Genomic DNA, 18,602 nt, shown 5'->3' on the forward strand with positions numbered 1-18,602 from the left:
TAAACCAGCTGTCTGCCCCACTTCACCATCCTTTTGTTCCATAACACTTCTTCATTTTAGATAAACAAGCAAAAACTCAAGATTTGATTTCTTACTTTACTTTGATAGGAAGAAGTGTGATTTACTCAAGTCAGAAAGATGCATGTCACTGGGTGATGGTAGTGCACACCTTTAATCCCAGCACTCATAAGGCAGGGGCAAGGGGATCTCTGTGAGTTAGAGGTCTATAGAGAAAGTTCCAGGACAGGCTCCAAAGCTTTCATTCTCAAAAAAATAAATGAAAGCAAGCAAGCAAGGAAGGAAGGAAGGAAGGAAGGAAGGAAGGAAGGAAGGAAGGAAGGAAGGAAGGAAGTCTGAGCTCAAGGGACAGGCTTCTAAGGACCTGGCCATTCAGCCTCAGCCTGGAGGGAGGATTACTGCAGAATTCTTGCTTGAGCAAGTTAGAGTGGAAACCAGAGCACCTCAGACAGAAGAGACAGAAGCACACATCCTCTTAGTCTTTGGTATTCATGATTTAAGAAATTTAAAAAAGAAAGCTAAAAATTAAAAACCTGTACAGTTGAACATTTTGTCATATCAACATTGTATTTTTTCACTAAAACAATCCTTTGATTCACTATGGGATTTTGTACAACCTTAGGAAAAGGCCTTTTTGCTAGTTTATTTTAAGAAAAAAAAAAAGCTGCAACTGTCCCAGACCACAAGCTGCCTATGAGGGATAAGGCCAGAGAGAGAAGAGAGCTGACCTGATTCCTCAGTGCTGATTCCGCAGCAGCAATGAGCTTGCATCATATAACAGGACAGTCACCCAACTTGGGGAAATGAAAGGGGAACCCCACTGTGTGAATTAGCATCAGAGGTAACACAGCTGCTAGCTACAAACATTGCCTTGGCACAGATCAATCAGGACTTTCCTGTAGCCTGCTTTGATGGTCTCCCTACTATCTTGTTGACTAATGACGAAATCATGGTTTTTTAATCTAACTGAATGAAAAAATAATACTATATCAAGCAAAATGCAAACTGTCTTCCTGTACTTTGTTGAAGATGTTTATTGACTCTGTGTTTATAAGAGGCCTTTCATACTCACTTATTAAATATTTACATGTACTGCTTACGTATTTAGCTGCATAAGGAGAAGTTAATCCTATCTTTAATCTGAGTACTGAAGGGTTTTGCTAAAGTAAAATGGAAAGCAGCCACTTCAGCTAAGCTTCTTGTTTCAGACTGTTGCAAATGTTTTGCAGTGTGTCAATAGCTTCCCTCTCCCTGGAGCAATCCTAACAGAAGCCATGGTTAAATCTACTTTTAAGTGACATGTTCGATCTAGAAGAATCTATGTGATTTCCCAAGTAATCGGCAAAGTTCAAAAAGAATAGATGAATGAATAAATACTAAAAGGGGTTTGAAGATCATGTGACTATATGCTTTGCCTGTGAGCATCCTCCACTTGCTCACTATTAGTGAAAAGTTAGCTGAAACCATGCACACTGGAGTGTGGTTCTCACTGCGGTACATGTTCCTATCAGTCAAGCATGTCACAAGTCTCTTATAAACAGAGTCAGTAAACATCTTCAACAAAATACCTGATTCTCTACTAAACTATCCGGCTTTCCTCCTTGTCTCAGTCAGTGTTCTACTACTGTGAAGAGACACCATTCAAGGCAACTCTTACAAAAGAATTTAATTGAGAATAGCTTCAAGTTTCAGAGATTTAATCCATTATCATCATGGTGGGAAGTATGGCAGCATACATGGCACTGGAGCAGTAGCCGAGAGCTGCAGCTTGATCCGTAAGCAGCAGGAAGAGAGAAAAAGAGACCGAGCCTGGCATGGGCTTTTGAAACGTGACAGCCTGTCCCCAGTAAAAACATCTCCTCCAATAAGGCTACAGCCAAATCCTTCTAATCCTCTCAGACAATTCCACTCCCTGGTGACCACGTCAAATAGATGATTTTATTGGGTCTATCTTATTCAAACAATGACAACCCCTCTATCTCTCTTTCTCATACACTATCTCTACTTTTAAAGCATGAGTGCTTAGTTATTGAGTACTTTCTCCTGTTTTTATAAAGCTGTTGCCATCAAAATCATATCCTGTGGTGTTGGTGAATAGAAACACAGGTAAACAAAACAGAACAGTCTCGAAAGAGCCAAACAAATATGGACTCTCATGCTTTAGAAAGACACAGGGTGGCCTGGAGGGATGGCTCAGCCGTTAAAGGCTAGGCTCACAACCAAAAAACATAGAAAGACACAGGGTAATCCAGTGAAGGAGGGCATCTTTTCAAGAAGTGGTGGTAACTACAGCTATTCATACCATCAAAAAAACACAGACCTTTACCTCATAACAAACACAAGAATTAACTCAAAAGTGCATATACTTCAATGTAAAGCAAAGCCAAAAATCCCCAAAGGAGAAACAGGAGGCAACCTTTGAGCTCTAAGTCAGGCAAACGTTTCTTAGACATAATGCCAAAAGCCTGATCTGTAAAAGAAAATATTACTGGACTGGATCTCATCAAGCTCAGGAGCAACTGTTCTCCTCCAAACTACTGGTAAGACAATTATTGAGAGACCACAGCCTGTGGGAAAGATCTGAAAAATATAAACAACTGGTACCCAGAATATACAAAGAACTCAGAGAATTCAAAAGTAAGAAAACAATGGTCCCCTTCCCAAGGGGCAAAGATTAAAAGAAACCTCACCGAAGGCAATGCATGGTGACAAATATATATAAGAAACAGCTTAACAGATGAGAATTCTAAGTGAAACAACACTGATATTAGTACCATCCAGCTATCGGAATGGCTTAAATTAAAAAGACTAACCATATCAAGCGCTGGAGAAGATGTGCGGGAGCTGGAAGTGCTTCTACTGCAGGTAGAAATAGAAAAGGTATGAAATCCTTAACTGCCCATGACATAGCCACTCTGTTCCTAGGTACTTTATACTTTATACACACACACATACACACACACAATCATGCACGTATACACACACACACACACACACGCACGCACACACGGGTTGGGGAGGAAGCAGGGAATATTTGTCCATGAATTGCTCACAGAATGTTTCTAATAGACCCAATCGGGAAACAACTCAAATATTCATCAACAGTTGACAGAATAATCAAGCTGTGATCTATACACAAAATGAAATATTGTTCAGCAGTAAGAAATAGTAGAAATATACAGCAGCACAAGTGAATCTCAAACTAATTTTCTAAGAGAAAACACCTGTTGATACTGTGTGTGTCCATTCACATAAACTTGTAGAAAATGAAAGTAACTTAGTCGAAATGTATAAAGTACCCAGCAACACAGGGAGTGGGGTGGAGGGGAAGATAGGAGAAGGAGTCTACGTGAGCTGACTGCATGGCACCCTCTGAAGTCAGGCTCTCGCTCTCATCGGCAGATGACTACACATGTCTGCTGTACCATGCTGCACACTTTAAATAGATGAGAGCTACTGCACCGTGAGTATGTCTCAATAAATCTATTAGTAACAATAGTCAAGTAAAATGTCATGGTATAGGTTAACTGGGCCATACCCTTTGTAGACTACTAACGTGAAGATTACATTGAACTTCTGTGACTGATTAAGGTATGGTTTAATAGCTTTTACAGTAAAACAGATGCACTGGGATAAATTAATTAAAGTGTTCAGAGTCTGAAAGGAATAATGAAGAGAAGAAAAAGAAGTAAAAAACAGAAACAAAACAAAAATATATAGTGTCCAATAACCTGAGATTTCTGGAACACAAGGAGGCAACATTTAAGGTCTTTACTCCAAACAAGAGTCAGGAATCACAGAACTGAAGCTCACTAGAGCTTGCTGAGCAGCATGGGTCAGCTGGGAAGAGCTGTTAGAATGGCTACAGTGAAACTGTGGGTCTAGAAGACAATGTGGGTGGTCTTCTAGTGTATACAAGTCTTGTTTCAGCACAAATGAACACACTCAGCATTGTGAAGTTCTAAGTGGTTGTGGAGTGGGACCCAACTAATCCAAACCAAGTAAACCACTGATTCTTGACTATGGGTGAAGAGTTCTTAGAAAAGCTTATTAAAACACGGATTCCCAGACTCACTGCCAATGCCAGCTTAAGCTAGAAGCTCTGGGGAGAAGTCCCGGAACCTGAACTTGAATGAGTCCCCACTAGCACCACAGTGAGGTGTTCCTGAACAACTGCTGAAAGCAATATCTACATTACATAGTCTTCGTAAGTCCTCCCGGCCACAGAATTTCATTTTGGCAAACCCTGGTTCAAAGAGTAGCCCCTACTCTAGACCACAGCAAGGAATCCTAACTGAATTTTTCAATGGGTACCAAACTCTTTTCCTGGGCTCCATTCTAGGTTGTCCACTAATTAACCTAAAAGGTTTAAAAAGAGCTTATCATGCAAGCTAGCATTTGGTCAATTTTCTAAAACATGAAACATACACTGCTTACGAGAAGCCAAAAATATCTGTAAACTATTTATGAAAGCCACAAAACAAATGCAAGGAGGGTGAAGCTGCCAGGGGAGAGTGGGAATCAGCCTGCAACAGACATTCTGTGCAGATGCAAGTTTCATACTCAACTAGTGTTTACTGAAATCTTCCAACGTGCCAAGCAATAAGGATAGACCTTTCACATGTGTTGTCCCAACCACAAATAAGCCTGTGTAGAATTACCACAGGCCTGCCAAACATGGACATGAAGACAGGAAGGAGGCCGAGAGCACACAGTGAGAAAGATAGGTCCTCACCCTTGTCTGGGAGAATCCACTGGTCCTTGTTTTATATCAGTGGTTCTCAACCGGTGAGTAACAAGCCCTTTTGGGGTCTAAAGATCCTTTCACAGGGGTTGCATATCAGATATCCTGCATATTAGATTATTGCATTACAATTATAACAGTAGCAAAATTGCAATTACTAAGTAGCAATTAAATAGTTTTATGGTGTGGGATCACCACAACATGAGGATCTGTACTAAATGGCTGAAGCATTAGGAAGGGTTCCACTGTTTTATACCATACAACACTAGCACAAGAAATTCTCTATCCACTTGGTCACTCATCTGAGCCCCTGGAAATCACTAATCTGCTTTGCCTCTGTACATTTGCCTCTCCTAGACACTTGTCAGTTAAGCATGATCATAAAATAATGACATAGCTTGACATTACTGAATTCTTTAAGTTTCATGTCTACACAATTGACCCATGCTATGTATGTTTCTTTCCATTTTAATTATTGAATAATATACCATCTGAGGATATATTACATTTTGTCAACTCATTTGGGTTGTCTCTACTTCAAAGAATAATGTCATAAACAGTTGTGCATAAGTCTCTGTGTAGGGCAGACTTTTGTCAAGTGCTCTTATATGTCTACTGCGATGATCACATGGCTTTGTCTTTCATCCTACTAATCCTGAGTGTTAAACTGATTGTTTTTCTATAGTAATCTAATCTTTCACTTCTGGAAAAATTTGTATTTGGCTGTGGCATATAATCCTTTGTAGATCCTGCTTCATTTTCTTTGGAAGTGTTTTATTCAGAATTTTTGCCACCATAGTCATATGGGGTAAAGATGTAGGTTTCTTGTGATTCTGTTAAAAGGGCTGCCTGTATTTTTCCTCAGTTTTTAATTCAGAATTCTTTCCAATGGCTTGTTTTGTAGATACTGCTTTCTCGTCAGGTCCTAATTGGATGCAGGTGCTCTTTAGCATCTAGTCTTTAGCAAATACTTTAAAAGCAACAGACTCAGTGCACCCAGGAAGAATACTTCCCTTTTACATCCACATTTTGCTTTGTATGTATGTTTCATACATTGCAAAGTTATGATAGCAAGTACAAGTCAAATGAAAGTTTAGAAACAATATAAACTCTTGACAAATATAAAATTCAGTCACTTTTAACTGTAAATTATCATTCAAGTCTATTAATCTAATATAAAGTCAGTAAGAGTCCATTTTAACTAAATACCATTAACTTTGCATCACCTGACTTTAAGAAGCTTCTAGACCTGCTGTCAGGTATGCTGGCCATCAGCCACATGTGGCTATGGAACACTTGCAACGTGCATAATGACACTGGGCTGTGTTATAAGTGTAAATCATACACCAGAGCTCAAAGACTTCACAGGGAGAAGAATGTAAAATAGGGAGTCACTAATTGTATAGTGATAGGCCAAAATAATGTTTTATAAATATGGTATTAAAATGCTACTAAACCCATTTGTTTCTTTTCCATTTCCCACTCTAACTGACAGACACAGCTCTCATTCTTCCTACTAGGTTGCAACATTGCAGTCCTGAAGATATCTCACATTCAGTGTGGCTGTCAGCCACGAGGTTCCAACAACCTGTAGCTCTGGAACAGTGCAGGCTCACAGAACAGGAATGAGAACAACATTTCTAGTGCCATTATCCTAACCAGATGCAGGCACTCTGTAGCACCTAGTTTCTAACAACGTTTGAGAACTCTTTTATCATCTGAACCTGAATCAAAGACATGATGGAATAGCAGGTTTGTCACAATCAGGGATCCATAACCACAACTCATATTTGCCTTACTATTTTTGATATGACTTACTAGATTAAAAAAGTCTTTACATTTTCACTATCTAGAAGAAATAAGATATTTTGATGCACAAAAATGACACAGAATTCAAATTTCAGCATCTATGAAAAAAGTTTTACTTGTACACAGCCTCACTCAGTAGTTTATTTATATCGGGCATGCTCGGCACCAGTTTGGCATAGTGGAGTATGCAATGGAGAACATATATGGCTTGCAAAGTCTCCAGCACTCAGTACCTGGCCTTTCACAGAAAGCTGGGCTGACCTCTGCTCTGTGACATCCCTATGGCATAGAAGGCAGTCAGTTGCCACTTGTATCTACAGACCCTGGTGAAAGGGAAAGAAGGGAAGGTTGTCCCTGTATTCTCCACGAGGCTAGTTCAGATTTCTAGCTGATTTCCTTGTTCTGTTTCACATTCCTGACTAAAAGTAATGTCCGGAGCCTCTGAGGTAGTTTTACACAGTCACCAAAGTCAATGTGTACCTCTGCTTTCACACTCACTGGTGTTCTATAATTAATCTATAAATGTTGCCCCTTCAGGGGCTTGGATGCTCACTGTTGGGTGTTGAGCCTATGGCACTATTTTCAGCATTTATTTAGGTATTTATTGTGTATATGTATGTACACACACATGTGCACCAGAGGACAACCTCAGGTGTCTGTCATTCCTCAGAAGCAATAGCTTTTTTGTTTTTTTGAGGCAGAGCCCCTTCCCTTTCCTTAAACTTTCCAAGTAGCCCAGAATTGCTGGCAAGGAACCCCAGAGACCTGCCATCTCTGCCTCTCCAGTGCTGAGATCACAAATGTGCACCACTACACCTGCATTTCTGATAAACCGCTTTACTCATTCACGGGACTGTCCCTCAGTGGTTTCCCGGGTACTTACCTCAGTAGAGCCTGTAAACGCAATCTTGTCTATGCCAATATGAGACGCTATTGCTGCCCCTGCTGTTGGTCCATACCCTGGCAGAATATTGACGACGCCAGGTGGAAAGCCAGCCTAAGAAACACAAATGGGAGGGCAGTGTGTGTGAGCATCCCCTTTCATGTCAGCTAGGCTCTGCTTCACAGGTTCCACAAGAAGGAGGTGGGGAAACCCCCTGAGGTCAGTTTTTCCTACCTCCTTGATGAGGGCTCCCATGTACAGTGCGCTGAGTGGTGTCTGCTCTGCCGGCTTGATAACCACTGTGTTCCCGCAGCACAGCGCGGGAGCAATTTTCCAGGTGAACATCAGCAGGGGGAAGTTCCACTGGAAGGGAAAAGCAAGGTTAAAGGGGGGAAGTTCCTCCATTCCTTTAATTTCCAAGCTGTGACTTCACAGATTTTGAAAATCATCCTGAACGTAAATCCTCTCCACTGCCAAGTGTAGACCTTGGTTCTGATGACATTTAGGCTCTGGCCTTGAAAATCTCTTTCTCTGTGTTCAACATGGTACACCCCAACCATCCACCTAAAGAAACCTCATATTGAGAGGGAGTAGGGAGTCATTTCCAATGTTTGTTTAGCTTTACATTTTATTTTGTTTATATATTTCTAAAATTGGGCTTTGTTCCTGAATTTCAATATGTAAATTTTCCCCTAAATTTAGGATTTTTATGCCAATATTTTCACACTGGTATGAAAATACTTCATGTATAAGAACTAGAAACTAAAATTCTAGCTATCAATTATTTTTGAGACAATGTGAACTTCAATGTGGCATTTTTTATGTATTGTCATAAATGTACAATTATAAATTGTAGAAAATGTAATTATCAATGAGTATACAAATATTTTATCAGCCTCCTTCCTACTGCAAAATACACCTACAGAAACCAAACTAAAGTATTTTTATGAATATATGAACGTGGGGATTAACATGATAAAAACTGATTTTAAATATTAAGCTTGTGTGGTCATAAGCTCAGGCATGGACTCCTAACTATCAAGTATCATTAATAATTTCATTAAGGAAGAAAACAGCACTCCTGATCCTCTGGTTTCAGCCCCTGACTACACTGTGTTTGGGCCTGAAGCACCTCAGCTGCCATGCTTGAAGGATTCTCACTGGCTCTAGCAAGCTGCAAAAATATACAAGTGTCTTGCCTTCACCAAACACCCAATTTCTTTCCTCCTTAGTTGTTTATAAACTTAGGAGTCCTTGGTGATGTTTTAATTCCATCTACAGTGTGTAAATCTTGGAGGCAGTAATTGAGGGAGGAGCTGACAGGCGTTCTTGTCTTGTGAGGGAAGCCACTGCTCTGAGGATGCTTACAGAGAAGGTGGCAGACACGGGGGGGGGGGGGGGTTCCTTCCTTTCTTCATACTCTAATGAAAGTCACAAATAAACCAGAGTTTATTGATCATTTAACAAATATTAATAAGCCCCTAAGAATCTTTGGTCCCAAATTCAAACGTTATCTTTGAGTCTTTCCTCTATTTTGCAAGAGAAAACGTCTTGTCTTATCTATACTGAGAATTTAATGTCAGCACCCCCTGTCCGCTTCCCTATTGAAATCCCAGTTGGAACTATGAGCCAGTACTGTTAGAAGCTTGGGTGACGCCTTGTATTGTGCCAAGGGCGTGTATGGGAGAGAGCGAAGGACAGTGTTTAGTGTTCCAAGCCAAACACTAGTCACTGCATCTATTTTTCTTTACAAGACAGAAAACAGCAGGGAATGGTTTCAATTTTGATTGTGATGTTAACTGTACTGCTGTGTCTTCTGGAGCATCTTCTCTCTAGATTCTTGTGAAAACAGACAGTGGGAAGAAAGGGATTAAGAGACCATATAAAACAATATGCTGGCAAGAGAAACACAAACAAGCAAATACAAGCCTGCATTAATTTCCCATAAGCAGATAGACATTCATAGCCAAGGGTGGGTTATTCATACACTGTACTTTGCTTTGCTTATTTTTATCAGGAGAATTCGTGACTTGAGAACTCAACTCTTGGTAATAGGCCTAAACCACTATTCACCTGTTCAAATAAGCATTTACAGAGAGGCTGTTAGAGATATGTCAACAACATGAGCTCGAGTTCTTCTTCCCAGTAATGGAAAACACACATCACCAAGGACCATGTTTTATGTGTCTTTAAGAGAACTGGGTCAAATGAAAATAAATATGAAGTGTGAGAAGATACACTCACTGGGATGATCTGTCCACACACTCCAATGGGTTCATGTCTCGTGAAAGTAAAATAGTCTCCATCTGGAAAACAAGAAGCATGATCACTCCACAAAACGGTTTCTGTCAGGGGAAAAATTCAGAGGGAGACTTAGGTCCTCCCTAAACTTAGGTCCTCCAGTGAAAACCAGAAATGAAGTTGAAGCACATACTACTCGCCACACACCAAAACTGGTATTTGGTATGTGTTTGTGTGGGGGGTGGCTACACATAAACCTACCACATGGACAGAATGCCAGATGAGAGGACATTTATGACAAAATGATACAAACTTATGATAGGCAAAGCAGTCATGAAAGAGAAACCTTAAAACTGGAACACATTAAAAACTCAATTTTATGTTAAATACTAACACATATAGAATAGTTAAGCAGATTTAAATGCTAAAGTACCTCAAGCTTTTAAACAGCTCACTGGGTATTTTTCAAAATTAAAAGCCACTAAGTAAAATGTTATTGAGAACATTTTTTATTCCGGGCACCTGGAAAGTGTGAGGAAGGAAAGTAAGATATGTTCCCTCTCATGCAATGCAGTTGTCACAGTCACAACCTGGGTCCTGGGGACACAGGCATGTCCAAAGTTCCACCTCAGTGAGGCAGGACAAGAGAGTGCCCTTGTACGTTAGGGGCTTGGAGGAATAGCTGGAGACACTGGCCAGCCTTGATTATCTTGTAGGAATAGTAGGCAGTTCAAATAATGATCTAGGAAGCCCAAACCAAATTCTTTAGAAAAATGCTGTTGCTTTTTTTCTGGGTACGTTAAAAAAGCTAATTGAACTACATCTCTGTTTCCGCTTCTGATGCTGGCCTCTGGTCACTCCACGAGTGGTTTGTCTGTCAAAAGCAGTGCCCTCAGTCCCCAAGGAAAGTGAAGCTACAGCTAATACTCAGGGAAGCCTCCCTATGGGAGCTGGGGATGAAGGTGGGAACAGGAGGGTGCGGGTGAGACAAAGATAAATGACTCATTAAGTTGTTGATCTTTGTCTCTCAACACTTCTTAACCACTGACGTTTATCACCCAGGCTTGTTTTAGCTAAGTTCAAAATTATGTTTTTTTAAATAAAGTCTCTTTCTGCTCCTCCCCTTCTCCCACCTTCCCACCCCCACCCTTCCCTGATCTCTAGTCCTTCTACAAATTAGCTGCTATCTATGGCCTTCATTTCTCCAAGGAACTTTCACTTCAGGGAAGTTTACATGGAGCCTCTCACACAAGGGCAATCAAGCTATTGTCTCCCCCTCTCCTTTCTCATGTAAGCAAACTGCAACCCAGTCCTGGGCTCAATAACAGGACCGCTGTGAACTCTCCTGAGGGCCATCAGGTGGCTTTCTGCACACTCCTTACTACTTGCTGTAGACAATGCAAAGGATAACACTTAATGTATCTTAGTATATCTTTGGGAGTTCTTGATTAAAGTATATGTGTCTTTAATGCTTTATTAAATGTTGCCAAATCATCTTTTATAAAAGTTAAAAAAAGTTTTAACAACATTAGTTTCTACTCTTTAATTAGTTTTCTGAATATTTGAATTTTAGCCAATCTGAAAGCTGGAGAATGGCAAATTGTTCTAATTTTGAATTCTGTTCGCTATGTTTAATGATATTTAAGGATGCAAATACTAACCATTTTCAATTTTTTCTTCAAATTTAAAACCTTAGCTCTTTTTCTTTTGGGGCCTTCATTATTTTAGGTGTTTTGAGGAACACTGTGACTACCAAGGTAACTGGTCACTTCCACAGTATTGTGCAGTAATCGTCACCTTGTCTCCTGGGCTTCTTTAACAGGTACTATCTTCAATGAAGGAAAGAAAGGCAGGCAGGCTTTGTGTAGGTGGGACAGGGAGCTGGTATGCAGAAACTATCCATAGGATGGCAATATTTACTCCAAGTGGTACTTTAAAGTTCAACTAGACTGCAGGGCAGTGTTGGCGCACACCTTTAATCCTAGCACTCAGAAGGCAGAGGCAGGAGGATCTCTATGAGTTCAAGGCCAGACTGGTATACAGAGTTAGCTCCAGGACAACTAGGGTTATTACACAGAGAATCCCTGTCTCAAACACACATGTGCACACACACACACACACACACACACATGCGTGTGCACGCACACACACACACACACGCACACACACATATAGAAGAAGATGAGGAGGAAGAGGAAGAGGAGGAAGAAAAAGAAAAAACAGCCAAACTATTCCAACTCTGTATGAGACAAGTCGTGAATCTTCTGAAAAGATACCATCAGCTGTGCCAGGACAAGTCACTACTGCACTCTCTAGAAAGGGTTTCCATGAGGAGCAACAATACTGATGACTACTATATAAAATTCAATTGGCAAGGAAAGCTCCCATACTAAACAATAATTTAGCTAAGGTGATGCACTCAAGTGGCTAAATACAAAACACTGATTTGGAGGGTGGTGTCGATCATTGAGATGAGGACAGATTACTTCAGGAATTAAAGGGAAGATGAACTGAAGAACTCGATGTTTATTTTAGCACAACTGAAGGAAACGGGTGGTTCAGAGCAAATTCATCAGTCATCCACGTGAGCACAACACAGGGATCATAGGTTTCCCGTCTCCAGCCTCCACATGCAAGGTTGTAAAGGTATCAGGTAATGTTGAAAGCTACTGAAAAATGAAAGTAAGGAAAGGAAAATGTAAACAATAGCTTTAGAAGCTGATCTTATGGGGAGTAACTTGACCTGATAATTGTGTCTTAAGAGAAACTGAGTTATAGAGGATAAAATGTCCCTAATAATCTGTTCATAGATTTGATACACACGGAGCTAAAGGTTGGCACAGAGGGTACTGACTCTTCCAGTCCTCACAAATGACTTCACTAAGTCCTAAATAAAGACACACGGGGTATCTTGGATCTTGAACTTTTCTCAAGAAAACATTGAATGGGGCCCTGTGCCCTGTGAATGCAATGGATGCTCCTATATGTCCAAAGGACACCCCCAATTAGGCAGCTGTGATTTCTGGAAAACATGAGAGATATACCTTCTACTAGGCCCCCTGGGGAGGACTGAGGGCACTTAGAGGCCCTTCATAATTATCAGGACCCTGCTACAAGTCCCCCAAGTATCTATATTAGGGTCACCAGGAGCCAATCCTTTGGGAGCCAAATCTTTCCCAGTATCACTAGGCCTATCAATTGTTTGATTCGCCAAGTTGGCTCTTTCCTTAACAATGAACACAGAGTTACTTGCTGGCCTCATTTTGAGGAAAATTATCAAGTGACAAGTTTCAAGGATTAGTAATATTTTTCTTCCCACATTCTTTAAATCGTAGAAATAAAATAAAACAAGTCTACTCACTTACTACTTTATGGAACTAGTTTTGCAGGCTACCCATGCTGTCTAGATGTTGTATGGTGCCTCTCACACTTCAATGTTCAAACAAAGCTCCTTGTGATTTTGCTGAATAGATTCTGAATCCTCGGGTCATGAAGAATGTAAGAACCTTTCAGTTAGATATTGTGCTATGACACTGGTTGAACAGTGCATTAGTGTCTGCTGAGTATGCACACATAGTAGGTACATTAGGAAAAGACTTTGTCCCAGAGGCAAGTATAGAATAAGTCTCTCTGATATTTGTGAAAATTAAGCCACTTCCCCTTTGTTGGGAATTTGATAAAATTATATAGGGAGAGACAGAGAGATGAAAACAGAGAGATAGTAATATTTAGTTAATTAAAAGTTTAAATATTTGGGTAATTCCTTCAAGGCAAACATTACTTTTAAAAGCAGAGACTAAATGCTTTAAAATTTTTAATGTAGCTTTTATTCTCATATTCTGGCACATCCTGCACATAAAATAAAGTCTAATGATGTAATTATAGCCAAAAAAAATTCATGTGTCAGAAGTGAGATTTGTGGTATGAATCTCAAGTTCCTGATAACAACCAATGGCATTTCAATAGCTGTAGTGAGTCTTCTATAGCCAGTATCAATAAAATGAGTTCTTTAGCAACACAAGAATCTATAGCATAATTCAGTGAATGGGCACCATCTTCCTATCTCTAACGTTCACACAGAATTAATCTGGGCTTGAGGGTACAGCTCAGGGCTAGGGCCTTTGACTGCATTAGAATTACTCTGGAGAAGATAACAACCTTTTAACTAATCCAAGTAGTTAACATTTAGACCAAAAACATAGAACTAGTCCCTTCTGCATCCTAGTAGATTCCAGTGTATGTAAGCACCATGCAGACCTGTCTGAGCATTTTGCCACAGTGACAGATTCTGTGGGTGTTTATTCACACAATAAAACTTTACATTAGCATGAAGTGGCACTAACACTGTTCCTTCCAGGAGTCTACCGGTAGAATGTTCCCGAGTCTTCCATTAATAGATTTCAGCTCTATAACTATTTTATTACACAGTCTTGAAAATAAGTTAGTTTTCTCTTCTGCAATTGATTCCTGTGCCTATAAAGTGAGATCAGCCTTATGGGTCTTCTGGGTTCTCTGCAGTGTCTTCAAGAGGTTCCTTATGAAGAGCTGACCCCACAGCTTCCTGCCACCATCCATTCAGCTCCTATAACTACCCTGGTTCTCATCAAGTGAGTTCAGCAAACAGCCCTCACTCTCATTATGATTAAACAGAATTTCAGATTTCACCCATGCATTCACTATTATTGACAGTACCAGAATGAGCTGACTGAAGACAAAAGCTTTGCGTCTGATCATTATCTGCATTTTTAGCTCAGTCTTCAGTTTAACAGGTAAAACTGGAGTAAAGTTGAAACAGATAAATAGCTAAATAGGACCCAGGTAGATTTTAACCTTCACTATATGTTGGCATATCATAAAGCCATTTTGTAACAAAATTCAGCTTAAAGTATGGATTCTGTTTTCCTACTTACTATAAAATCAATAAAATAACAGTCTCTCAGAGGAAAGCAGGGCACCACAACTCCTCTTTCACTCTTAGCAAACTATAAATAAGTTTGATTCTGATCACAGGGAAGAAAGGGCAGGGAAGGAACAGAGAACTCTTGATTTGAGTCACAAGGATCAAAAGGAGGAAATTATACTTCTCAGGGCTGCTACAGCAGAAGAGATAAAAAATGAACAAAAGAAAAGTATCCAATAAATCGAAGTAATGATTATTATTAATCATCATAAGTAGGAGTTGCCACAGGAGGGTTAAAGCACAGGATTTATGGTCAGAGAGAATGGCTCTACTGAGTGCTGGGCCAGGGAATAATGGATAGTGTTATAAAGAAAACAGCACCAGAGCCCTTTCGAATCAAACAATAGCAGCTAATTGTGGGTCTTGAGTGAGATGAAATAGAGGGTGGTGAGCAATCCAAAGTAAGAGGAAATGGCATCTTGTTGAAGGTTCAAAAAAATGATCATCTCTTCTCTACTTCCCAAGTCCTTCTAGAAGGACTCTACACCTGACTGCTCATTTATATTCAAAGTACACACACATTTTTGTTAGTAGACCTGAAATTTATTGGTTAAGTGACCTTGCTAAGACACTAAATTCTTAGCATCTCATTAGGCATACACTATTTCATTAGAGTTTGTTTTACAGAATCACAGTTCTACCCTAAATGTAAAAGAAGACTTAACATGCTCAGGTGCTATGCAAGCAGCCATTATTTCTTGTGTTGTAATGCGAAGAAAAACTGGGGATGTTTTGCAGAGCAACACAGGTAACATAAAGACCACATGACTTTCCTAAATTCTGGACTTCACTATAGAAATAAAACAATGAAATCAAATTGATATTGAATTATGGTATTACAAAGGACAAATGGGAATGGGATAAATGAATCTGAGAATAAATATCTAAGTAATTATGACCTCTCTTACCTAGTCTCCCCTCAGGAGCCCCCTAGCTTAGTCTTATTAGGCTGACGACCATGAGGTGAGTCCTCATGTCCCCTTCATTGGTCTCTTTCCTATAAAATTTATTCCACCCAGTTGCTAAAATAGATCCCCTTCTACCGAATCCCCCTCTGCTCCACACACTTTAATCCTGAGGATCTAACCTAGCTCTTAGCAGCTAATCCCTGTATGCTATTCCCTAGCTGACTGATAAATTGATTTAAGTGGCTCTCCACGCTTATATCTATACACATAAAGAGGGACATTGTCAGGGTTAGTGACATAATCTGTTTGGCCCTATGCTCAGTTTAAGCTGCCACAAGTGTCTCATATCTACATTGCATCTGGCTGCTCTTTGTGTTTGGAGAAGTATTTCCGGCAGAGCTCCACATTTTCCTCTTTGATATACTCATGTTTCACATACCTACAGGAATGGTCATTCCATGAATTTTATCAGCCCAGCCTGCATAATATCGCAGGGTTTTGATGACTCCCTGCAGATCGATGTAAAAAGCTTGCAGGAATGGCTTGCCACCATTTAGAGATTCCATGGTCTGTAGGAAAAGAAACAGAGAAGAGTTAAGTCCTCAGAACTTTGCAGTAATACACTGTGTGAGGGAACAGGGCTAGACATGACTGGTGACGCACACTTGTTCAACTCTGCTTTCCCAAAGAGGAAGGTGTCCCGTCCTAACAGACTTGCTTGAGTTACTAGTAAAAGACCACAATGGACATACACGTGCTGTTCTTGTGCCTGTGTTTTCCTTGTCCACTGTCCAGATATATAAACACAACGCTTCTTTAATTGATGATAAAGAAATGCTCTGCTTGTCAAACCACCTTCAGTTATATTAATGGTCAGAGTGGAAGCGGGATCTTTCTGAGAGTGCACTAGTAATTCGAATCCACAAAGAGAAGCAGGGATGTCGGTTTTGTATGCATTCAATGTGGATATAAAATGTTCTACACAGCTGCCAAGACCCCTGCTGAGAAGTGAAATATTCATGGTGCATAGCGAGCTTATTTATTACCACCAAATAAACAAGATCTCCTCTGGGGAAGCCCAGACTTTTAACAATTTAAAGACTGGTTTTTGTAAACATTTATGTTAACAACCATTATCTATTAAGAGTAAAGTATCTGGTCCATTTATAAAAATAGCAATAATAAACAGCTTTACATTATAAACATTATTTTAATGACATGTTCCTAAATTGATTAAGTCTGTTACAAAAACAACGATCACTGGAACAATGAAGTAGACTACTTTCACTTGAGACATACTAGGCTGTTAGAAGTTTAACAAATGAAATAAACAAAATGGATATTTATAATTTAATGTTTCTCTGTAACAGGACATTATATAACATGTACTGGTATAAAACTGTTTGATTACTGACAACACTAAACCTGAAATATTTTCCATTTAATGAAGTTAAATAACACTATTACTGACAGCACAGTTCCCCTCCTTATTCCACAAAACAGAGCTCATTTTTAACTGCTACTTATCACTCTACACTGGCTCACTTTATAAGAGAAAAGTCAATAATTTCCCAGTCCTTCTAAGACCATTTACATGTTCACAAATTAGACAATACATTCTCTAATGTAGTTAGCTAACAAAGAGCCAAGGTCTACAAAACACAGAGAAAAGAAGTGGAGCCCATAACCAATTGAGGACCATCCAAGGATGGATCCCTGACATACACTGCCTATATGCCTAAGTGGTTCTTATTTTCAGAAAGTTTTCATTCTCAAGAAACTAGCTATTTAGAAACTATTTCTTTTTACTTGAACTGTGTGGCGTGTGTGAGGGGGTATGAGCACATGAAAAAAGATGCCTGTGGAGGCTAGAGCTCTGCTTCTCTGGAGTTGGAATTTCGGGGAGTTAGGAGCTTACCTATCTGGGTTCTGGAGCCAAACTCAGGTCCTCTGGAAGAGCAGTACTTACTATTAACTGCAAAGAGAACATTTCAGCCCTCAAAGTAACTTTTATTTTTTAAAAAAAAACAACCAAAAGCACCAGATCAGAAGACAATCCTGTGTGTGCTGGGAGTGTGTGATAGTTCTAGGAGACGAAGTGGCGCTCTCTCTCCTAATTCTAGGACGTAGAACAAATGGAGTAGAATCGTGAGGCTCCACATCCTTCTTTTCCTATTTGATTTACAAAAAAAAAAAAAAAAAAAAAAAAAAAAAAAAAAAAGCCGCTTGGCATTTGTCTTTTGCAAACAGCCTGGAGGTTCTGTTCTTGATGTTTTTGTTTTGCTTGTCAAGTGGATGTGTTTTGCTTTGCTTGTGGGAGGTGTGAGGAAATGAGAAGGAAGATCCTTAGCAGTGATGCAATGCTATGGCTTTTTCCCTTCAAACTGCCACGAAGAGCTCCCCAAAGATCTCTCATATTTCATATACATACTACACACTTCATTAACCCCCCTACCCGACAACACTTCACATTCCAGTTGAGTGGTCATTTTAGAGTAGAAATATAGCTGCTTTCTTAGTTTACTTACTGCGAGAACTGCCCTGTCCCGTTCCACCAAGTCTGCAAGCTTGTCCAACAGACGTCCTCTCTCAGAAGCATCCATCCTTCTCCACACTGAACCAAGAGAGAAGGCCAGGCGGGCTGCCTGCACTGCCTTGTCTATATCCACCTGTGAATTAAAGAAGAGGCTCAATTAAGAGAAACACTCAATACAGAAAAAATACCTGCTGTCATCAAAGAAGCGATGCTTGCACCTAAGTGTAGCATCTAGAACACATGTCTGTTGTTTTGCTGTTACTGGTGGTTATTCCACAGGGAATCTTCAAAGCAACACTTACCTTGTCTGCTTCTTGAACTTCACACACTTGTTCTCCTGTGGCTGGATTGCAGACAGGGAACACTCTCCCACTCTCTGAGTTCTGCCATTCATTGTTAATAAAGATCTACAGAACGACACAACAAAATGGGATATGAGATATGGGAGATCAGAAGCCCGTCAATGGTTCAGCAGTATGGAGGCATCATAGCAATACCAGTTC

The 18,602-nt window shown here is 40.0% G+C and overlaps 1 protein-coding gene across 1 annotated transcript in view; it reads right to left on the minus strand.

Annotated features, from left to right (window-relative positions):
• Aldh1a2 (aldehyde dehydrogenase 1 family member A2) overlaps positions 1–18,602 on the minus strand; it is a 75,630-nt gene that overhangs the window by 21,051 nt on the left and 35,977 nt on the right. Inside the window, exons 2-7 of the mRNA XM_005347659.3 lie at positions 18,402–18,506; positions 18,092–18,232; positions 16,003–16,132; positions 9,699–9,760; positions 7,689–7,817; positions 7,455–7,568 (exon numbers count right to left, since the gene is read on the minus strand). Coding sequence (XP_005347716.1) covers positions 7,455–7,568; positions 7,689–7,817; positions 9,699–9,760; positions 16,003–16,132; positions 18,092–18,232; positions 18,402–18,506 — 681 coding nt within the window. The remainder of the gene's footprint in view (positions 1–7,454; positions 7,569–7,688; positions 7,818–9,698; positions 9,761–16,002; positions 16,133–18,091; positions 18,233–18,401; positions 18,507–18,602) is intronic.

The sequence above is a fragment of the Microtus ochrogaster genome, chromosome 5 (assembly GCF_000317375.1).
Source record: "Microtus ochrogaster isolate Prairie Vole_2 chromosome 5, MicOch1.0, whole genome shotgun sequence".
Classification (NCBI taxonomy): domain Eukaryota; kingdom Metazoa; phylum Chordata; class Mammalia; order Rodentia; family Cricetidae; genus Microtus; species Microtus ochrogaster.